This window comes from Nyctereutes procyonoides, unplaced genomic scaffold (genome assembly GCF_905146905.1).
Source record: "Nyctereutes procyonoides isolate TBG_1078 unplaced genomic scaffold, NYPRO_anot_genome, whole genome shotgun sequence".
Classification (NCBI taxonomy): Eukaryota; Metazoa; Chordata; class Mammalia; order Carnivora; family Canidae; genus Nyctereutes; species Nyctereutes procyonoides.
The window spans coordinates 13,090,904-13,113,248 of record NW_026575046.1 but is presented as its reverse complement, the minus strand read 5'-3'; the positions used below and the strand labels follow the sequence as shown (position 1 = coordinate 13,113,248).

At 46.8% G+C, this 22,345-nt stretch overlaps 1 protein-coding gene across 1 annotated transcript in view; it reads left to right on the top strand.

Annotated features, from left to right (window-relative positions):
• Positions 1 to 4,863: 4,863 nt before the first annotated feature.
• Positions 4,864 to 22,345, top strand: part of MTMR12 (myotubularin related protein 12) — a 71,794-nt gene continuing 54,312 nt past the window's right edge. The window contains exon 1 of the mRNA XM_055325406.1: positions 4,864 to 5,095. Within this exon, the coding sequence (XP_055181381.1) occupies positions 5,015 to 5,095 (81 nt within the window). The 5' untranslated portion in view covers positions 4,864 to 5,014. The remainder of the gene's footprint in view (positions 5,096 to 22,345) is intronic.

The following is a 22,345-nucleotide window of genomic DNA, read 5'->3' as shown; positions in this document are numbered from 1 at the left end:
TAAGAGAAAGGTTGAAAGAGCCCGGGGAAGCAGCAAGAGGCTAAGGAACGCTCTATTTTCAGTGAAAGAAGAGTAAGTCTTCAGATCCAGACCATTTGCTAAAAGTGAAGTTTGGCAAGTGGCCATTAAATAATATGGGCATGCGGGTCGTCTGGGTGGCTCAGCGGTTGAGCCTCTGCCTTCGGCCCAGGTGTGGTCCTGGAGTCCTGGGATCCCATATCAGCTCCCTGCACGGAGCCTGCTTCTTCCTCTGCCTGTGTCTCTGCCTCTCTCTCTCTCTCTCTCTCTCTCTCTCGTGTGTGTCTCATGAATAAATAAAATCTTAAAAAACATAACATGCACATATTCAAGGACTAAGGTGCACATGATGTGACATATAATACATAAAATATGACATCTACTCAAATGCTTGCTTCCCCCATTTAATAATCAATTGCTGCCTGGGTTGCTTTCATCTGATGGCGTGTCACTCACTCAAGTGCAAAGATTGAATTCCTACTGTGCGCCCGCCCAGATAAAGATGGGCAACACACCGGCACGGGTGCTGCAAGGGGCTCCAAGGAGGAGGAGATGCAAATGCGGCTTGGCTTCACTCGGCGGAGGAAAACGTTTTCCCCCTATTTCGGGGTATGCAGTAGGTTTCACTTCTCCGTGGGAAGCCCTGCCTTTGGTCTACCACTTGTTTCTATGTGAGCTAAGATTTGTTCCTGTTTGTAATTCTCCAAGAAAGCTTAGGGCAGCATTAGGAGAAAAGAGTGACTTTAAACTACCGTGTGTAAATTAAAATATTTCAAGGTCTAAGGGCTTCCATCTGTGTTTATGAATAGATGGAGAATTATTCGACCTCAGCATGACAGGAATTCTTCAATCAGTTGGGAGAGACTCTCCCAAGGAGATCTGACCCACACCCTAAAGATTAAGTAAAAATATGCTGATCGTTAGAGAACCTTAAGAGCATGATGGAAACAGATGTTAGTTTATTTTGTTCTCATTCCCTCACTGGTTCTTAAAAAAAAAAAAAGCATGTTTTATTTTTTTTTTCTTTTTTTAAGGGGCACCTGGCTGGCTCAGTCATTGGAGCATGTGACTCTTGATCTCAGGGTTGTGAGTTCGAGCCCTACATTGTGTGTAGATCCTACTTTAAAAAAAAAAGTGGGTTTTCATCATTGAGTCTAAACTGCCCCTGGAGGCAGCTAGTCTTTCCACTCTTTAAAACATTTCCTTGGGGACACCTCTGTGGCTCAGTGGCTGAGCTGAGGGAGTGATCCCCGGGTCTGGGTCCGGGGATTGGCTCCCTGCAGGGAGCCTGCTTCTCTCTCTGCCTATGTCTCTGCCTCTCTGTGTGTCTCTCATGAATAAATTTGAAAATTAAAAAAAAAAAATTTCCTCACTTACTGGCTATAGTTTCCTGAGAGTGCATGAATGCAGTGGTTGTGTCAAGTGTCCAGAATGATCACATTGCAAACCAACTTGATCATCGATGAATGTTGAAGAGTAGGATAAAGTAATTATTATAACACATGATGACTTGAAGAGAGAGAAATTTGGTGCAGTCGATGAGATATAAAAGCCATTATTTCTAGTCCAAGGATTGAGCTAGAAATTAAAAATAAAAACAAACAAGCAAAACCCAAAACCTCTTTGTTAAACAAAGTTCCTGACTCTAATGGTCTCCTATTCAGTGTCCAGGCACCCATGGGGGTGAGGGGTGGATGGCGATGATGGAACACAGGATTCCTTCCTCATCTCTTCCTAGCAGTGAGGTTGCTGCCTCCATAGAGGTGGGCAGCAGTCATGGGATTAGCTGAGGAGGGCCGAGGTGCCAGCGAGTGGGCATCAGAGAGGAAGTGGGGAGAGGATGGGAGGCAGGACTGTGGAGGAACTGAGGCTCCAAGACCCTTGGGCTTGCTCCATGGGCCCATTAAACTTCACTTAAACTGGTTGCATGTCCAAGAAGCCAGCCCTGGCCATAGATACCCAAGCTAACACACAATGGTCGAAGACCATGGAAATTCAAAGTCCTTTGAAAAGTAAGAAAGCAAATGTTGTGCCCAAGATTGCGAATCTGAGAAACCACCAAGGGGCTGACACTGATGCAAACACAGGAGGGTTTATTTACAAGCTCGAGCTTGGGTCCAAGTATAACCGACACAGCGGAGCAGGGACTTGGACCCCAAGGTGGGTTACAGCTGGGTTTTTATGGGCTGGTCTAGGGGACCTCCAGAAGGGGTGGAGGAATTTCTCAAGTTCTGTTTACATTCTGATATGGGGCTTTCAAGGGCATTGAGCTCTGTTTTTGTTTGTTTGTTTGTTTGTTTGTTTGTTTGTTTGTTTTGTTTTTTTTAATTGAGCTCTTTTCTTATTCTAATAGGGGCTTCCTGTCACTGGCTTGGGCTCTGTTCTCATTCTAATTTGGGGCTTTCTAGGACGTTAAGCTGTAAACTGTTTTTTTCCTGTAACTGAAGTAAGGTAAATTTCAGCTCTTATTCACAGGGGCCTGGGATGGCTGTACTTGTGCTAACGCTGAACTTAAAGTGGAATGGCCTTAATTTTTTTGGCCTCCACAGTAAAAATTTGCCCTGTCTTTTCACTTTAAAAATAAAAACTGCTGTGAAATAGAAAGTGATATTTTAGTCTGAACAATAGCTTCATTCCTCACCTCAACACCTCCCTAAAGAGTGTCTTCCTTTATGAAGACTGACCTGGCCTTCTCAAATAGAGTTGACTGCTTTCGTTGCACTCCTTCCTAATTTGCATAATCACAATGTTAAAAATTTGGGTTTTGTGGGGTGCCTGGGTGGCTCAGTGGTTGAGCATCTCTCTTTGGCTCAGGTCATGATCCCAGGGTCCTGGGATTGATTCCCACATCGGGCTCCTTACATAGAGCCTGCGTCTCCCTCTGCCTATGTCTCTGTGTAACTCATGAATAAATAAATACTTTTTAAAATTTGGGTTTTGGAATCAGATAAACCTGGGTTGGAATCCTAGCTCTGTGAGTGATTAGTTTTGAAACCTGGGCCAATTACTTGCATCTACTGTGTCATCTGAAAACCAGGTGATGATGCTACTCAACTGTGGCTCCAGGGCCACCATACTGGGGAAGCTTGACGATGGGAATCTAACTGGATGTGCGGCTACAGGACTTGTCCTGAAACTGCAAAAGTAAGCACATTCATTTTGACTTAGGTTTTATGTTTATTTGGAATGGCTTTGGGAGGCGGCGGGGGGTGGGGGGTGGGTGGGGACACACACTCATGGGGATCAAGAGGGTAAAAGGCATTAGTCACAGTGCCTGGCAGCAAAAAATTAACCGCAAATATTACTTTTTTACACTAGACTCAATTTCCTGAGAGCAAGGTCCTATCATATTCACTTGGGTCTAACACAAATGACACTTGGGAAATAAGTCAATCGGAGAAGGACAAACATTATATGGTCTCATTCATTTGGGGAATATAAAAAATAGTGAAAGGGAATAAAGGGGAAAGGAGAAAAAAATGAGTGGGAAATATCAGAAAGGGAGACAGAACATGAGAGACTCCTAACTCTGGGAAACGAACTAGGGGTGGTGGAATGGGAGGTGAGGGGGGGTTGTGACTGCCTGATGGGCCCTGATGGGGGCACTTGATGGGATGAGCACTGGATGTTATTCTATATGTTGGCAAATTAAACACCAATAAAAAATACATTTATAAAAAAAATAAACAAGTGACACTTGGCACCAAATGTGAAATTTGAATGAATTTCTTTGCGATTTTCACTTAAAATGAGGAATTCATCGGTAATTTGGCAGTGGATAACACCTTTTTTTTTTTTTTTTAAATCTAAATTCAATGAGCAAGGGCGCCTGGGTGGCTCAGTGGTTGAGCATCTGCCTTTGGCTCAGGACGTCATCCCGGGGTCCTGGGATCGAGTCCCACATGGGGCTCCCTGCAGGGAGCCTGCTTCTCTTCCCTCTGCCTCTGCCTCTTTCTTTCTGTGTCTCTCGTGAATAGATAAAATCTTTAAAAAAATAAATTCAATGAGCCAACATATGTACATCATCATGAGTTTATTTTATAAAAGAAAACAAATTAAGGGCTATTGTTAGAAACGCCAAGAAGCAACAACAGCAACAACAAAACTGGAAAGATGAGGTCGACAGGACCTTTATGATCAAACATTCAAACCTATTCCCAGGTGCCTGTTAAGGATGATCGGTCTCACCTCTGCCTGCATGCAGAGTAGCCAACCAGGACGTCATCGGTGTGGATCTGGAGCTCACACGGCGGATTCCGACACACCACTTTTTTTTTTTAAGATTAAAAAAAATTATTCATGGGAGACACAGAGGCAAAGACACAAGCAGAGGGAGCAGCAGGCCCCACGCAGGGAGCCCGACGCGGGCCTCGATCCCGGGTCTCCAGGGTCACGCCCTGGGCCGCAGGCGGCGCCACAGCGCTGAGCACCCGGGCCGCCCCGACGCACCACTTTTGAAAGTTTTAAAGCCAAACGGCCAACGAGGAGAGGAGAACGCCCGCCGGGCACCGCGGCTCCCAGCTCAGCGACCGCAGCATCATTGGCCCGCAGCGCCGCCCCTGCCGCCCAACCGCCGCGGAGTCCGGAAGGGGCGCTCTCCGGATTGGCCCGCGAAACCTCCCTCCCGGTTCATTCAAGAGGTAGCTCGGCGCGGGGCTAGGCCGGCGGCGCCGCCTGCCCAATCAGAGGGCGCAGGGGGCGGGCTTTGCCGGAGCGGAGCCAATCTGCGAAGGCGAACCTCCGCCCGAGCGCGGACGCGCCTGCGGCGAGCGGAGGGGGCGTGGTCTCCGGCCGCGGGCTCCCGACTCCCGGGGCCCGCGCGCGGAGTGGGCGGGGCGAGCGGTGTCGGCGGCGGAGCCGGATGCGGGCGTCGCCGCGGCCGCCGCGGCCCTGGGGATGGGCGGAGCCCCGGCCGCCAGAGCTGGTGGCCGCCGCCGCTGCCGAGCCCGAGCGGCCGCCTCTGCTCCCGCGCGGCGCTGCTTCCTAGGGCGGCGGTATGCTGGGGAAGGGGGTCGTCGGCGGTGGCGGCGGCACCAAGGCGCCCAAACCCTCGTTCGTGTCGTACGTGCGCCCGGAGGTGAGGGGGCGCCGCGCGGCCGGGGCGCGGGCTGTGGAGCTGCCGGGGCGGGGGCGGGGGCGGGGGGCGGCGGGAGCCCCCTCCCCGCTGCGGCCGGGCCGCGGGCGCTTCCTGTGCGGCTGCGGGAGGGGAGCCCGGCGGCCGGGGGCGCTGGGGGCGCTCGGGGGCTCTCGGGGGCCCCGCGCGGGCAGGCAGGTGCCGGAGCGCCGGGCCCGGTCGCCGGCGACCAGGTGAGGGGCCCGAGCGGGGAAGGGGCCGCGCCCCGGGGCGGGGGTGGGGGGCGCTGGGCGCTCCGGGCCGCCGGCGTCAGGGCGGGTCGGCCCTGCCCTTGGAACCGCTCCGCTGAGGCTTCGGAGCTGCCCGTGTGCGCTGCGTGCGGCTCCGGGAGCTGCTGGGAGCCGCCGGCGGGGTCCGTGCGCCGCCTCGCGCCTGCCGCCTGCCGCCTGCCGCCTGCCGCCTGCCGCCTCCCGCCTGCCGCCTCCCGCCTCCCGGCGGCGCAGCCCTCTCCTTCCTCGGCGAATCCCCCCTGTCATTCCCTCCCGCTCTCACCGCCGTCTCGCCTGACTGACTCCTGGAGTTTTACGGTCAAGTTCATTCATTCATGAACTGTTTTTCCGGGGCTCCTGCACCGTCCTGGACGCCCGGATGCGAGCACAGAACTGCGGTCCCTGCTCCCCGGGAGCATATTTGTTGGGGGCGGGGGGAGCCGAGTCGACGCTAAGTAAAATATAAGCAGATGATGCGGTTACGTTAGGAGGTGATGAGGGGTCCCGGGCAGAGGAGGGAGGCACCGTTGTCCTCCCCGCGCGGCGGCATCTGAGCAGACCTGATGGGGTCTGAGGGGGGAGTGCGCCGCGCTGGAGGCACAGCGACGGAGCCGGCCCCGGGGAAGCCGAGTGGGCGGGGGGGGGCCCTCGGGAGCCGGGTTAGAGGCGCCGGAGCCTGTAGGCCCCGCCGCGGGCTTCCCGGGCGGCAGTCCCCGCTCCAGGTGCCTGATGAGGTGCCGTCTCCTGAAGGTTCTCCCGGCGCCCTCCCCGGCACGTGAGGCGGCAGCACCGAGCCCCTCACGGTCTTCACCGCCCCCCGCCCCTGCAGGCAAAGGCCGGCGGCTGTGGGCGACAGGCCTGGATGGGGACTGTTCTGCGAGAACACCTGAGGCCTGAAGCCTTTACACGCGCACCCTCACATTCACGGTTGCATGTGTTTTCTCTCTAGTTGAGAATACTCTTTTTTTTTTTTTTTTTTTTGAGCATACTCTCCAAATCGGTTTTATTTTTAGTTCTACTTTGAAAATAAAAACCACTTCCTCCTCAGATGCTTGATAAGGAGTCAGGGTCATCTTGAATCTTCAACGGGCTTCCCTTGTGTTGTGGGTGAGTAGATGTGGGTTTCTCTTCGCGTCTTTTTTGATGCGGCCCTTGTTGAAATTCAACTGATCTTTAACCTTTCCTCTTCAGTGAGATTAAGCTACAAATGGAAAGTCTTCCGAAATGTGGCCAGAGTTCAAGAATGTTCAGATTTTTCATCCACCGAGTGCACATGTTGTAATTAGACATGTTTTCCCTCTTTGCCCGCAGTGCCTGATATATATTTCCTTTGAGGGATAATTAGGGAAGGGGAGTGGTTCAGCCCCAAAATGGTCACATTTTTCGGATCCTTAGAGTTCGCAGTTTTGTTTTCTTGCCATGAAATAGTGCTGTGTAGACACTGTGTTTCTTTGTTGTAATCCGTCTCTAAAAATATTTTGTAACGGAGGAAAGGGCTCTGACCTAAATTGCTTACAGTTTAAAAGATAAGGGCATGAGGGAGGGGACGAGAAGCAGTTTCTTTTTAAGTGTATAGCTCTCCCTAGACATCATATTGTTGAAAATTGGAGTGTGCAGCTTTGAGGCTTACCTCTTAGAGCAGAGTCTGCTAACCTCATGGCTCACTCTGTAACAGGAGTCCCTCAGAACACTTTCTGGACTGTTCTGTTTCTACTTCATACTGCTTTCATCTTTACTGTGTTTGGTGTATGTCTTCCTATCACTTATTTCTTAGTATGTGCTTTGCTCTTGTAAGCTGGGAAATCACACGTTTCTCAGGCTTTTTTTTTTTTTTTTAAGAGATTTTATTTATTTACTCATGAGAGACAGAGAGAGGCAGAGACACAGGCAGAGGGAGAAGCAGGCTCCATGCAGGGAGCCCAATGTGGGACTTGATCCTGGAACCCCAGGATCACAACCTGAGCCAAAGGCCGAAGCTCACCCACTGAGCCACCCAGGTGCTCCTATCTCAGGCACGTTTTGCTGGTGGGTCACTGAGCTGTCAGAACTGTCTTCATGCCGTATGATCTAATGATACCTGTGCCTGGTGATGAACTGGTTCTTGGCTGACCAGATCTTGGAAGGCTCAACAGTGGCTTTCTTCAGTATGCCAGAATCTGTCAAGAGTCAGCAACTTTGTGTTAAAAGCAGTAGCACTTTACTGGATAAAGGATTTGAGGACGATGCTTTTAAACATGATGGCTTTTTTTTTTTTTTTTCTTGTGGTTAGACGGATTGACTTTGAACAACCTGAAAGGAAGGGTGGTAGTTCGAACATGGATCTCTGCCAGAGTTAACTTGGGCTCTTCTGTCATTGATTCTAAGTCAGTGAATGTGAACATTAAAGTGCTGAACTGTAGTTCAGGACCTTTGGTCGTGTTTTGTAAACACTGCCCGGAGAGTTGCAAATCAGTAGAGCTTGTAAATGGGAAGCTTGGGAAATTGAGGTGAATGGGAGGGAGAGAGCACGCGCTGGGTCTTCTTGGTGGTACCAGATGGCTGGTACCTAGAAACATCTCAGCATCACCACCTCAGCTTAGTCCCAGGCAAACAGTACAAAGGACATTGTGTCTCCGTGCAAGGGAGCCCCTGAGTGCTGAGCTCCCTATCAGGGAGGCATTTGGTTATAGTTTGGAAGCCAGATCTATTTTTCTTGCTAAATAAAACACTCGTTTGATGGGATCCCTGGGTGGTGCAGCGGTTTAGCGCCTGCCTTTGGCCCAGGGCGCGATCCTGGAGACCCGGGATCGAATCCCACATCGGGCTCTTGGTGCATGGAGCCTGCTTCTCTCTCTCTCTCTCTCTCTCTCTCTCTCTCTCTCTGACTATCATAAATTAAAAAAACAAAAAACAAAAAACACTCGTTTGAATTATTATTTCAGAAGCCATAAGTGTTCATTTCATTGTGGAAAAATAAGAAAATATAGATATGCAAAGAATTTTTTAAAAAAAATTATAAACAACTCAGACTGTACCCTGTCAAAGATGTGTGTGGGTGTATGCATGTTTTTTCTAAAATGGGCTTAATATTGGCTGATCATATTATTTTTTTTAAAGATTTTATTATTATTCATGAGAGACACACACACACACACACAGAGAGACATAGGCAGAGGGAGAAACAGGCTCCTCACAGGGAGCCCAATGTGGGACTCAATCCTCATACTGGGATCACGCCCTGAGCCCAAAGGCAGACACTCAACTGCTGAGCCACTCATGTGTCACTGATCATATTATTTTTTAATCTGCCTTTTCACCAGAATTCTATATTGTAAATGTCTTTCCATGTCTGTTGTTAACCTATAATGTCATTTTAGATTAGACCCACAACAGAAACACACATTGTGGTGGGGAGATGTTAGATAGCACAAAGAGCCAAAGAAAGCAGTGTGTGGGTGTGTGTGTGTGGGGGGGGTTTATGTGTTGTTGTTTTTTTTTAAAGATTTTATTTTATTTTATTTTATTTTATTTTTTTGAGAGAGACTGCACATACAAGAGAGAGGGTGGGGAAGACAGAGGGAGAAAGACTCTCAAGTGGACTTCACACCCAGTGATCTTATGATCCTGAAATCACCAGCCACAATCAAGAGTCCCACACTTAACTGGCTGAGCTACCCAGGTGCCCTGTGATTTTTTTTTCTTAAGTTTATTTTATTTATAATCTTTACACCCAACATAGGGCTCAAACTTGAGATCAAGAGTTATATGTGTTCTCCTGACTGAACCAGCCAGGCGCCCTCTATTTGAAGATTGTTAGATTTGGTGGGATAATTTATTTATTTATTTATTTATTTTAAAGATTTTATTTATTTATTCATGAGAGACACAGGCAGAGGGAGAAGCCTCCATGTAGGGAGCCCAACATGGGACTCAATCCCGGAACTCCAGGATCACACCCTGGGCTACTCTTCCTCTGTGATACAAATATGGGCCCTGTGAGGTTAAATGTCCTGCCCAGCACCACAGAAGTATTGCAGTCTGGAGATAAGAACTGTCCCCTGGAGCTACCAGTGCCTGTGGTTAAGCCAGGCCCATAGGAGGGTAGGGAAGGGTTTTTTTTTTTTTTTTTTTTTAAGGACTTTATTTATTTATTCATGACACACATACACACACAGAGAGAGAGAGAGAGAGAAGAGGCAGAGACACAGGCAGAGGGAGAAGCAGGCTCCATGCAGGGAGCCTGACGTGGGACTCGATCCCGGGACTCCGGGATCACGCCCTGGGCTGAAGGCGGTGTTAAACCACTGAGCCACCTGGGCTGCCCAGGGAAGGTTTTTGTGTAGAAGGGAGGAGAAAAAACAAGATTGAAGAAGGTCAAAAAAGTTCAGATTTAAGAGCCAATTTTTTCTTTTCATTCCTCAGGGAAAAGAATGCATTTGATTGCTTAATCTTCATTTAGGGTCATATCTTTTCATGGAGAGAAGTGACCTTATCTATGATCTTGTGTTTTTCCAAGAGATAACACGCTGGGGTTATATATCAAAATAATACAATGAATAGTTAAGAATATTTATTAGGCACTATGTGTCTGTGCATATCTCATTTCATCCTTTCAGCTCTCTTAGGCAGCAGACACTGCTACTCCCTTTTGTGTGTTTAGATGTAGAGAGACCCACTGAAGTTAGTACCTTGTGGGGGGAAGGGGGCGGTAACAGCTGGCAAGAGGTGGTGCCAGGATTTATTTATTTATTCATTCATGAGAGAGAGAGAGAGAGGCAGAGACACAGGCAGAGGGAGAAGCAGGCTCCGTGTGGGGAGCCCAACGTGGGACTCGATCCCGGGTCTCCAGGATCATGTCACCCTGGGCTGAAGGCGGCGCTAAACCGCTGAGCCACTGGGCTGTCCTGTGCCAGGATTTAAATTCAGGCAGTCTCACTCCAGGGCTGTTCTTCCATCCTTATGTTTATGAATGCAGGTAATATAGTGAAACATGCCTGTAGTCATGATTGGCATTCACACACTAAAGTGCTTTCTCATTCACGTTCTCCAGTAGTGGTTTCTTTCTTGGCTTTTGTTAGCTTCTCCAGCAGGTGACTGAGAGGATTCAGGGCCCCTTGGAGATACAGCTAATTCAGCAGATATTTACTTAGTACCTGAAAGTACCAGGCTCTATTTTAGATGTTGGGACTACAAAACAGATAAAATAATTGAGATGATTATTTTTTGGTGGCACACTACTGTGTTGGACTACCAACTTTGACGGCTTCAGTGGATCCATAACTAGAAGACATTGGCTTATCCTAAAACAGACTTCCTTGCTCAATCCTAGCAAAAAAAATACCTTTAAAAGCAAGATCTAGATCTGTCATTTTCCTTTTGTAAAGACTTTTTTTTTCCATTCCAAACTAATTTTTTTTATGCCAGAATTTTCTTCTGGATCGTAGAGGTCATTGACACTGATTTAAAGGACATCAAAAGTTCTTCCTAAAAGATCTTCCTAAAATGATCACTTTCTTAGCTGTGGCTGGCTTTAGCCTGATAATCTCTCCAAAGCTTCCGCTTTTTCTCTCCTGCATGTGCTTCCTGCGGCATCTCCCTGGATCTTTTCCAGTACCTCTCAACTTCTGCAGATGGAGCATCAGAAGATGTCATGAGGCTATGTCAAGAGATACTTCCTGTAGCCCGATCAAACAGCTGCCACACAGACACCCTCTGTCTTAGAACCTAATGCTCTTCTGCAGCCTACTTCCTTCTCTGTTATTAAAACCAGGACTGCTTTTAAAATATTAGGTTAGGGGCAGCCTGGGTGGCTCAGTCGTTTAGCGCTGCCTTATAGCCTGGGGCGTGATCCTGGGGACCCGAGATGGAGTCCCATGTCGGGCTCTGTGCATGGAGCCTGCTTCTTCTGCCTGTGTCTCTCTCTCTGTCTCTCATGAATAAATAAATAAAATCTTTAAAAAAATAAATAAATAAAATATTAGGTTAGGATGCCTGAGTGGCTCAGTGGTTGAGTGCCTTCATTGCAGGGCATGATCCTGGAGTTCCGGGATCGAGTCCCGCATTGGGCTCCCTGCGTGGAACCTGTTTCTCTGCCTGTGTCTCTCATGAATAAATAAATAAAATCTTTAAAAAATATTAGGCTAAGGGCAACCCATACTTAGAAATGTAAAGTTCTAGATTTTTCCCTGAGCATCACCAACAGGATATTTGATATTCTTGGAATACTTCCACATTAAACCATCCTGTGTCACATTGTTCTTTAGTGAGAATTGGGTTTTCACAGGCCAGAGCTTTTGAAAAAAATTTTTTATCTTGAGCCATCTGGGTCAATGTGGCTTAGTGGTTGAGCATCTGCCTTTGGCTCAGGTCATGATCCGGGGTCCTGGGATCGAGTCCTGCATCGGGCTCCCTGCAGGGAGTCTGCTCCTCCCTCTGTCTATGTTTCTGCCTTTCTCTGTGTCTTTCGTGAATAAATAAAATCTTTAAAAAAAAAAATCTTATTTTAAATTTTCTTTTTTTAGAGGAAGGAAGGCCCAGAGGGAGATGGAGAGAGAATCCGAACCAGGCTCCATACGCAGCACAGCTCAGTCTCAATCCTGAGATAATGACCCGAACCAAAATAAAAAATTGGTTGCTTTACCAACTGAGTCATCCAGGTGCCCCAACCAGAGCTTTTTTTTTTTTTTTTTTTAAGATTTATTTATGAGAGAGAGAGAGAGAGAGAGAGAGAGAGAGTTTGCTCATGACTGCTCTGCTCAGGCAGGGAAGGGCAGAGAGAGATACCCAAGCAGATTCCCTGCTGTGTGTGGAGCCCAGTGTAGGGATCATACCACAACCCCGAGATCATAACCAGAGCCAACCCTGAGATCACAACCAGAGCCAAAACCAAGTGTCAGATGCCCAACTGGCTGTCCACCCAGGTGCCCCCAAAGCTTCTTTTTAATCACTTAAAGATGTATACCTATTTTTATGATAAAGACAGTGTTCAAAAAAGACAATATAACAAAGTTGCAGATACCAGAAGTTAGAAAAATAAAATTACCATCAGTTGTGCTACCTTAACCAAAGCAAGTAGTTCCATTGTTTAGTATGTTCTTGCTTTGTCTGTGTATCTCATATAATTGCAATCATAATATATGTAAGAATTTATAACCCGCATGTGGTTGTCAAGTTTGAAGATAGTACTGCTGACCTGTCACAGTAGAGCATGTGTTTTTTGAGTTATTTTTCCAGCAGAAAACCATCCTTAGTTTCTAATAAGTTAACGTTGTGACTTCTGAGGTGTTTTGGGGAGCAACAAAAACAGTGGGTTTGCAGTTTAATGAATCGTTTAAAACTCTTGAGATAGGTTGGGAGGTAGGATTAAACTGGAGCAATTTTTATAATCTCTTCTGTTGCTTCAGGAGGATGATGAGGGGGCTAAAAGTGGAGAGGGATCTGGAGTGGAGTGAAGCTGCTTCAGAGCAGGGAGGACCATAGGACCTCCTCCTTTCCTTAGTCTGCTCTGCGTGCCTCCAGGGGCACAACTCTAGGGAGGGCAAACAGCCACTTATTATGGCTATGAGTGAGGCCAGTCCTTTTAGCCTTGGTTGTATTTCTACCTGGAAAATAATAATAATATCTGATAGGTATATGTGAATATTTATGAATATCAAATATGATTCTGCAATCCTTAGAATACTTGGCACATGGCTAGGCTTCAGTAGATGTGGGCTACTGTTACTATTATTCAGAAGTTGTGGGTCAGGGCCACTTGGGTGGTTTCAGAAAGCACTTAATCATTAATCTTAGAATACAGAAGTCTTTCCCAGCTAAGGTATTAACGAAAGTATTTAGTTGTTGTGGTTGTTGCTATAGTACTATCATGCCAGGAGAGTTCACTGAGTGGTAACTCTTGCTTAGAGTATTTTTCACCATCTCTAAAAGTTTCTTTTCCTCTTTTCTTTGTTCCTTTATACATTTGAGAATGATTTGGTTATATTTAAAATTCCAACCTAATGAGAACACTTACTAGATGACTTTTTTCATTGTTGACATTTGGCCTTTGGCATTTTGCTCATTTCGTTCTCTGGACCCAATTTCCCTCTTCCCTCATTTCCTTTTTTTTTTTTTTTTTTTAAGTAACCTCTGTCCCCAACATGGAGCTTGAACTCATGAGCCTGAGATCAAGAGTTGCATGCTCTATTAACTGAGCCAGCCAGGTGTCCCCCTTATCTCTCATTTCTAATGACTCTATCGTAGGCCATATTTTGTCTATTTATTGCATCTGTTCAGTGATTTTTTTTTAAACATTTCATTTATTTATTAGAGAGAGATAGAGAAAGAGGCAGGGACACAGGCAGAGGGAGAGGCAAGCTCCATGCAGGGAGCCTGACGTGGGACTCGATCCCGGGTCTCCAGGATCACGCCTTGGGCTGAAGGCGGCGCTAAACCGCTTAGCCACCGGGGCTGCCCTGTTCAGTGAGTCAGTTGCCAGACCATGCAGTTTTGATTTCATATGTAAATGCTTTTCCTAAAATAGCATCATAGCTTTTCCTTTTGTGCTCCTGACCATCATTCCTTGTAGACCTGACGGGGGAGGGGGGTGGGGGGATAGGGGGGTAGCCTTTTGGAGGTGGCATCTAAGCCCAAAGTTGTTCGCATTTGGCAACAGGGAAAGTCTTCAGCTCAAGAAAAGTAGGGCTTGTGTATGAAACCCTGGCCACCATGGTAAAATACTTTCAAGTCTACCTTTCCTTCTTTTTTTTTTTAATTTTAAGATCTTATTTTTAAGTAATCTTTACACCCAGTGTGGGCTCAAACTCATAACCTGAGTTCAAGAGTCCCATGCTCTACCAGCTGAGCCAGCCAGATGCCCCAGTCTATCTTTCCCTATGACAGATTGCCACCGCTCTTTGAGATGATGGTTCTGAGCTGCTTTTTGCTTTTCTTGCTAAGAGAGTTTTAATACTTCTGAGAATACCTTGAAGAGAGTGAGCCCAGTTTTTGGATGAAAAATCTCACTGAATTCCTACCTTTTCCTAGACAAAAAATTGAATTCCTGTTTTGCTTTAATCCCTCGAGATCTACTTCCAGTGTGATTTTACCTCTCATAGACTTTTTTCCCTCAACTGTAACATTGGGTGATTATCTTCACTGTAGGCTTATTTTGAACGTGAGAAGAAATAAACTTGTATACTCAGGACCTGACACGTGGTGGATCCTCAACAACTGCTAGATGCTATTATTATTAATAGTAACTTGACATGGGAATATTATTGATCGTATGCCTGCCATTTGCACTGTTAGAATTTGGAATGCGAAAACAAGTTTGGGCTCTGAGGAGGTTCACGTTCTGTTAGAGAGACAGCACGTCAACAGATGGCTTTAATGCACAGAGGTAGGTGCTGCCTGTTTATGAAGGAGGAGCGCACAGAATGCTTTTGGAGCACAGAAGCTGCTGCAGAACCTGCGGCAGCATCTGGCCTCATTTGAAGGCTGTGTAGAACTTGGAAAGGGCATTGTGAGAGTGGGTGCTAGTGTGGGGGAAGGGGATACATGCAGTGGGCAGGCAACAGGGACAGCTCCCAAGGCTCATAGGCATGTCGGGACCAGGTGGTCGGAGCATCTGTCTCATACCTTATATAAGGCATGGTGGGGGTGCAAGTGAGCTCAGTCCTGAAAAATAGAATTGAAGGGGTGCTGCTAGGACATGCAGGGTTGTTTTCTGCTTTACCATTAAGTCAGTCTGGCCCTTTGTGAGGCTGCAGGTGCCTTCTCATTGGCCTCTGGTTCTTCTTGCCCCGAGACCGTGGAGAAGCTCCTGCTCTGAGGCTTTGAGCTCCTCGCCAGCTATTCAGCTGACCTAGGATTTATATAGCAGTTCTGGGGGGGTCGGGGCAGGAGGTTGGTGCAGGCAACGCCATGTGTTTTTGCAGCTGCTGTTAGTCACATCAGTTGGCTGAAAGGATGACATTCGGACAGTGCCGTCATTCCCACCTGCTACCTTTCTCTCGAGCTCGTACGCGTTCCAGTGCTGCCCTCTTTACTTTCAACGTAATGTGCTCGTGAAGAGCATGGCTTTGGAATTAGAGCCCTACGACCTGGTGCGTGGATTTGGTCTGGCTCTTTAACTGTTCTGAGCCTGTTTCCTCATCTGTGAAATGGCAGTGAAAATAACAGTATCCAGCTCTGCAGATTGTTGTTAGCCTTAATTGAGGCAATCCACGGGAAGTGGCTAACACAGTCCTCAACATGTAGCCAGCACTCATTAAATGTTCATTGCTGTGGTGGTCGCTGCAGCTTCTGTGTGTGCATGTGTGTTCTTTGGGCCACCAGAGCAGGTCTCCATAGTAACAAGATTTCCTACATTCCCTTCTAACATTGTTCTTCCTTGGTCTTTTCAGAGGCTTGTGTCCAGAGCCAAGGGCACTGGCCCTTTCCCAGGACTGTGCCCTACCTGCAGTGGGTGCCTTTCCTATCCACCCAGAGGGTCTCCCTTCCGGCACAGCGTTCTCTTCCAGTGAGCTTTTCTGTGTGGATTCCTTCTCTGTCTTCCTGTTAGGGTGTTTTGTCTTGGGGGTGCCCAGGAGGAGCTACCTAGGGTTTGGGCAGCATGTTATGTCCTGGGTGTTATGTCCAATCCAGTTTGGCTTTTGCCCTTTTAAATTAGCCTTCCTAGCTGCTGCCAGCAGTCCCCCCTTTCCCCAGCAGCCACTTGTACTCTAAACTAGTCACAGTTTCCAGGGTTCCCTTGGGGGAGACCTCTTTGCTGGCCTGTCTTTATTTCCATTCATTCTATGATCCCTGCTAGCATCTCCTCATGTGCTTGGAACCACAGACCACAACTGCTTAACTGGTCTGTCTACCCAAGTCACCCTGCACACCATAGCCAGGTTCCTGCTGGATGCAGCTTTCATGTGTAATTTTCCTATTTAAGAGTCCTTCTGTCCACCTGCCTCCTCCCCACATCTTAACAGCTTTTCCAGACTCACTGCAGATTCCTTTCTTCTTTTGATTTGTTGAAAGAGCGTTAGCTTGCATTTGGGAGGCCAAGGTGTGTGACTTTGAGGGAGCCCCCTTTACCTCTTTGGCTCTCATTTCCTGATTCATAAAGTTGACTTAGGCAAGTGGTTTTAAACCTGTTTGCACGAAGGGGCACCTGGGTGGCACAGTCAGTTAAGTGTCGGACTGTTGGTTTTGGCTCTGGTCATGATCTCAGGGTCGTGGGGTGGAGACATGCATGGAGCTCTGTACTCAGCATAGAGTCTGTACGAGACTCTCCCTTGGCCCTCCCATTGCTCACACATGCACGCGCACAGCCTCTCGAATAAATCTTTTTTTTTTTTTTTTTTAAGATTTTATTTGGGATGCCTGGGTGGCTCAGTGGTCTGCCTTCGGCTCAAGTCATGATCCTGGAGTCCTGGGATCAAGTCCCACATTGGGCTCCATTCATGGAGCTTCTCCCTCTGCCTATGTCTCTGCCTCTCTCTTTCTGTGTTTCTCATGAATAAATAAAATCTTTAAAAGATTTTTATTTTTTCATTTGAGATAGAGCAGAGGGAGAGCATGAGTGGGGGGGGGCAAGGGAGAGGGAGAAGCAGGCTCCCTGCTGAGCAGGGAGCCAGATGTGGGGCTCAATCCCAGGATCCTAGGATCATGATCTGAGCCAAAGGTGGATGCTTAACCAATTGAGCCACCAGGGGCCCCTCAAATAAATAAATCTTTAGGAAAAAAAAAAACAAACAAACCTATTTTGTACAAGGAAACTTTTAAAAGATTATTTATTTATTTGACAGAGAACATAAGCAAGGAGGAGGAGCAGAGGGAGAGGGAAAAGCAGGCTCCCTACTGAGCAGGGAGCTCATGCCGGGCTTGATCCCAGCACCCTGGGATCATGACCTGAGCCAGAGGCAGATGTTTAACTGACTGAGCCACCGAGGCACCCAAAAAGAAAGAAAAAAAATTCTTTTTTTTAAACAATGTGTTTCTTTGAAGAATTTCTTCAAAATACACTGTCCCAAGTCCTGCTTTAGAGATTCACATATATCTTAGGGACAGGAAAGGATGTGTGAGGGAGTGGGCACCTGCTGTAGGAATCTGCATTTTTTGTTGTTAACTATGATCCTTTCCCTCATCCCCATTAAGAACTGCTGTTTCAAATGAAGTCATGGAGGAAACCCTAATGGAGAAAGAAAAGTGAGTTTAGTGGGAAAAGCATCTGGCCAGTGAGCGCTTCAGAGGGCCAGAGCCACGTTAGCCTGTGTTTGCTTGGCTTTCCTCACTGGCATTCTCCCTTTCTTTTTGTACTGGGTACAAAAGCTACAGACTGTAGCTCTGGGCTCTTGGTTGCTGCAGTGTCTATTCTCTACTCAGGTATAATTGCTCCATATCTGGGGGTGTTCTTTCTCCAACAGAACCATAAGCTCCTTGAGGGCAGGGCTGTGGGGCTTGAGTGGCCTTGTGGAGGTCAGGGCGGCTTCAGAGAGGGCTGTGGCCATCCCAGGAGGGAGCCTCAGAAGGTAGCTGGTAGGAGCATCATTCTGAAGCTTTTTTATTTCTCCTGGAGAGTAATTTGGATAGCTGACGTAGACCTTTAATGTGGTTGCTGATTCTGTTCTTGGTCTTTATGCCCCAACAGTCATCTGTTAAAGTGATTCTTTTTTTTTTTTAAGATTTTATTTTAATTTATTCATGAGAGACACAGAAGAGAGGCAGAGACACAGGCAGAGGGAGGAGCAGGCTCCATGCAGGGAGCCTGATGTGGGACTCAATCCCTGGACTCCAGGATCACACCCTGGGCTGAAGGCAGGCGCTAAACTGCTGAGCCACCCAGGCATCCCTGTTAAAGTGATTCTTGTCAAGAAGCCTAAATGAGTAATACTTTCACTGCCATTCAATAAATGATGAGCTGTCAAACCAGAGTGAGGGATTTAATTTGAGTCTTTGTGAGTACTTTCTTCCTTAAAAAAAAAAAAAAAAAAAAACTGAGATAAGGGGAAAAAGCGGTCTAAATGTGAAAGGACTTAAAATAGGCACATGCATAAGTATTTCTTTTTTTTTTTTTATAAATTTTTATTTATTTATGATAGTCAAACACAGAGAGAGAGAGGCAGAGACACAGGCAGAGGGAGAAGCAGGGTCCATGCACCGGGAGCCCGACGTGGGATTCGATCCCGGGTCTTCAGGATCGCGCCCTGGGCCAAAGGCAGGCGCCAAACCGCTGCGCCACCCAGGGATCCCCTTTTTTTTTTCTTAGCTGTTAGGACAATACACTGTTGGAGGTTGTTTCCTGTTTCCCTGTCCTGAACACTTGTTACATTTGAGAGGATACTTGATGGCATTATTTTGTAATAGGACAGAAGTTTAAGATTGGCAGTTAGTTACCTAGGGCTAGGAGTGGGCTTGGAGGGTTGGTGGCAGGGAGAATGGAGGGGATGAATGCTAGTGGGTACCATGTTCTTTTTAGGTGTGCTGAAAATATTCTAAAATGGTTGTGATTATAGTTGTACAACTCTGAATATACTAAACACCATTGAATTGTGCACTTTTAAATAGGTGAATAAATAGGCGAATAAATAGGGCGCCTGGGTGGCTCAGCAGTTGAGTGTCTGCCTTCGGCTCAGGGCGTGGCCCCGGAGTACCGTGATCAAGTCCCACATCAGGCTCCCCTCAAGGAGTCTGCTTCTCCCTCTGCCTATGTCTCTGCCTCTCTGGGTCTCTCATGAATAAATAAATAAAAATCTTAAAAGTAAATAAATAGGGCAGCCCTGGTGGTGCAGCGGTTTAGTGCCGCCTGCAGCTCAGGGTGTGATCCTGGAGACCCAGGATCGAGTTCCACGTCAGGCTCCCTGCATGGAGCCTGCTTCTCCCTCTGCCTGTGTCTCTGCCTCTCTCTCTCTCTCTCTCTGTCTCTGTCTCTCATGAATAAATAAATAAAATTAAAAAAAAATAGATGAATTGTGGGGTGTATAAATTTGTCTTTCTGGAGTTTGTTGTTGTTAAGTAAGCCCAATGCCCAATGCCCAGTGTGGGGTTTCAACTCACAACCTTGAGATCAAGAATCACATGCTTTACCTACTAAGCCAGACAAGGTGTCCCTGAATTTATGTCTTAGTACAACTTTTACAAAAACAAAGTAAAAACCAAAAGTACTAAATTTTTGTTTTAAGCTTTCTCAGGTGTTGGAATTCCTGAGAACAAGTTCTGGCTTCATCACCTGTTTAGCTGTATGAGCCCAGTCACATGATTTTTTTTTTTAAAGATTTTATATTTATTCATGAGAATACACAGAGAGGAGAGAGGGGGAGGGGCAGAGACACAGGGAGAGGGAGAAGCAGGCTCCATGCAGGGAGCCTGATGTGGGACTCGATCCTGGGTCTCCAGGGCTGTAGGCAGCGCTAAACCGCTGAGCCACTGGGACTGCCCCCAGTCACATGATTTAACCTTTTGGAGCTTCATGGGCCTTATCTATAGAGTAGGGGTGAGAATTCTTTACAGAATCACTGTCAAGATAAATTACAGGGGACCTGTGAAAGTGAACGTAGTAAAACCTCCAGCAGATTATATATTTATGTGTTTAAGTTAGGCCTATATTTTTGTGGATAATAGATGCTTAGTCTGAAATGTTTTTGAGAGTTCCCAACTAGCCATATGCAATGAACACTTATTAAGGCTGAGAACTGATTTGCATGGCGAGTAAATAGCAGGATCCTCAAGACCAGATACGGGAATGGCTCAATCTGTCGTCTGTTACTCTGAGTCCAGACAGAGATTGTCAGTTTGCCTCTTACTGCATGTCTGCTTCCCTGGCTTCTGTTTTCTTTCAGAGTAATTGTTGTTTGTATGCCAAAGACAGTGTATAGTTAGTAGAGTTGATCTGTGGTTAGCAGGAAAGCTGTTACCTGGTTGTGCGTTTTAGCCAGGAGTAAGCCTCTAGTCAGGCTGGCTCCAGAGTGATTGAAGCCCTCTGGCCAGGAGCAGGGAACCAACAGCCCTGGGAATCAGCTCCAGGAAACAAATCCCGCCTTGATTTCCAGCTCCTAGAACTGGACTGTGGATAGATTAATTTAACTTCTAGCCTATATCTTCAGTGACAGACCTTCAGATTTAAAAGTCTGGCTTTGAATATGCACCTGCCCCACTGATGGGACCAGAATGTGTTTCAGAAAGCCAGTGAGACGTGTGACAAGAGTTCAGTAATACTTGGCACTGATCATCTACTTAGGTAGTCATTTTTATTTTATTTATTTATTTATTTATTTATTTATTTATTTATTTATTTATTTATTTATTAAAGATTTTATTTATTCGTGAGAGACACAGAGAGAGGGACAGAGACATAGACAGAGGGAGAAGCAGGCTCCCTGCAGGGAGCCCAACGTGGGACTCAATCCCGGGACTCCAAGATCATGCCCTGAGCAGAAGGCAGGCGATAAACCGCTGGGCCACCCAGGCATCCCTAGGTAGTCATTTTTAATAGAACTCTTTTTAAAAAATCTCTTAAGAACTATGCTTCGGATGAAAGAATATTACCAGGATCAAGAATTATTTGTCTTCTTTTTAGGTTTTTATTTTATGCATTCTTTCAGTAGACTTCTGACAGTTTACTGTCTGAGGCTAAAAAATACAAAACAGAGGAGCACAGGAGAAGGGAAGGAAAATGAAACAAGATGAATTCAGAGAAGGAGACAAACTGTGAGAGATTTTTTTTTTTTAGATTCTATTTATTAATGAGAGAGAGAACGAGAACGAGAGCGGCAGAGAGAGAAGCAGGCTCCATGCAGGGAGCTTGACCTGGGACTCGATCCTGGGTCTCTAGGATCAGGCCCTGGGCCAAAGGCGGTACTAAACCACTGAGCACCCCCAAGCTGCCCCAAACTGTGAGAAATTCTTAAAGGAAACAAATTGAGGGTCGCTGGAGGGGTGGAGGGTGGAGGACAGAGAAACTTCGTGATGGGCGTTAAGGAGGGCACATGATGTAATGAGCATTGGGTGGTATTTGCACCTGATGAATCACTGACCTCTTCCTCAGAAACCAGTAATACACCATATGTTAATTAATTGAATTTAAATACAAAAATGAAAGTTAAAAAAAATATACGGGTACAGCCTCAGCCCCCAGTTTGTGTCACTGGTTAGGAAGGTAGACAAGGGGGATCCCTGGGTGGCGCAGCGGTTTGGCGCCTGCCTTTGGCCCAGGGCGCGATCCTGGAGACCCGGGATCGAATCCCACGTCGGGTTCCCTGTGCATGGAGCCTGCTTCTCCCTCTGCCTGTGTCTCTGCCTCTCTCTCTCTCACTGTGTGCCTATCATAAATAAATAAATAAATAAATAAATAAATAAATAAATAAATAAATAAATAAAAATAAATAAATAAATAAAAACAAAAAAAGGAAGGCAGACAAGGTAAGAGATTGTTGCAATACAGGAGAGGGGGTGGATCAGAGAGCTTCGCAGAGGTCTTGAACCGTGTGGACAGTGGATTGACGGGCCATTGGTGGCCGTGTGGCTGTGGTCAGGGCATCGTGAGTGGGCATACTCGACCAGGGAACACAGGCCTTGTGAGGAGGGAAGAGGACCCTGCCAAAAGAAGAGACTTGTGGAAGACCAGCCAGGCCTGTAACTAATTTCTAATTTTTAGGTCTCAGTATAAATGACACTTTCTGAGGGCAGCTGTCTTCTCTGACCCTGTCTGAATGTGATTAGATGCCGTGCTCCCATCAGGCCTGCGGCCTGTCCTCCAAGCGCAGCACCTTATACACATCTTTATTGCGGCTTGTACTATGGTCGACCCCTGTGTGCTCCAGAGAGGTAGAGGCAGTGTGTTGTGTTCTTTCTGGGGTTCTTGTGCTTGAATATAGCAGGTGCATTAGGATTGACTGTTCAGTCAGTAAAAGACTATGTGAAAGGGCAGGAGTCAGAGTCCTGGAGAAGGATGTGGTTGGCAGGAATACAATTCTGATCAGGTAAACTGAGGCTCAAGTCCCACTTCACATAACCTTTGTCCACCTCGTTTTCCTCATCT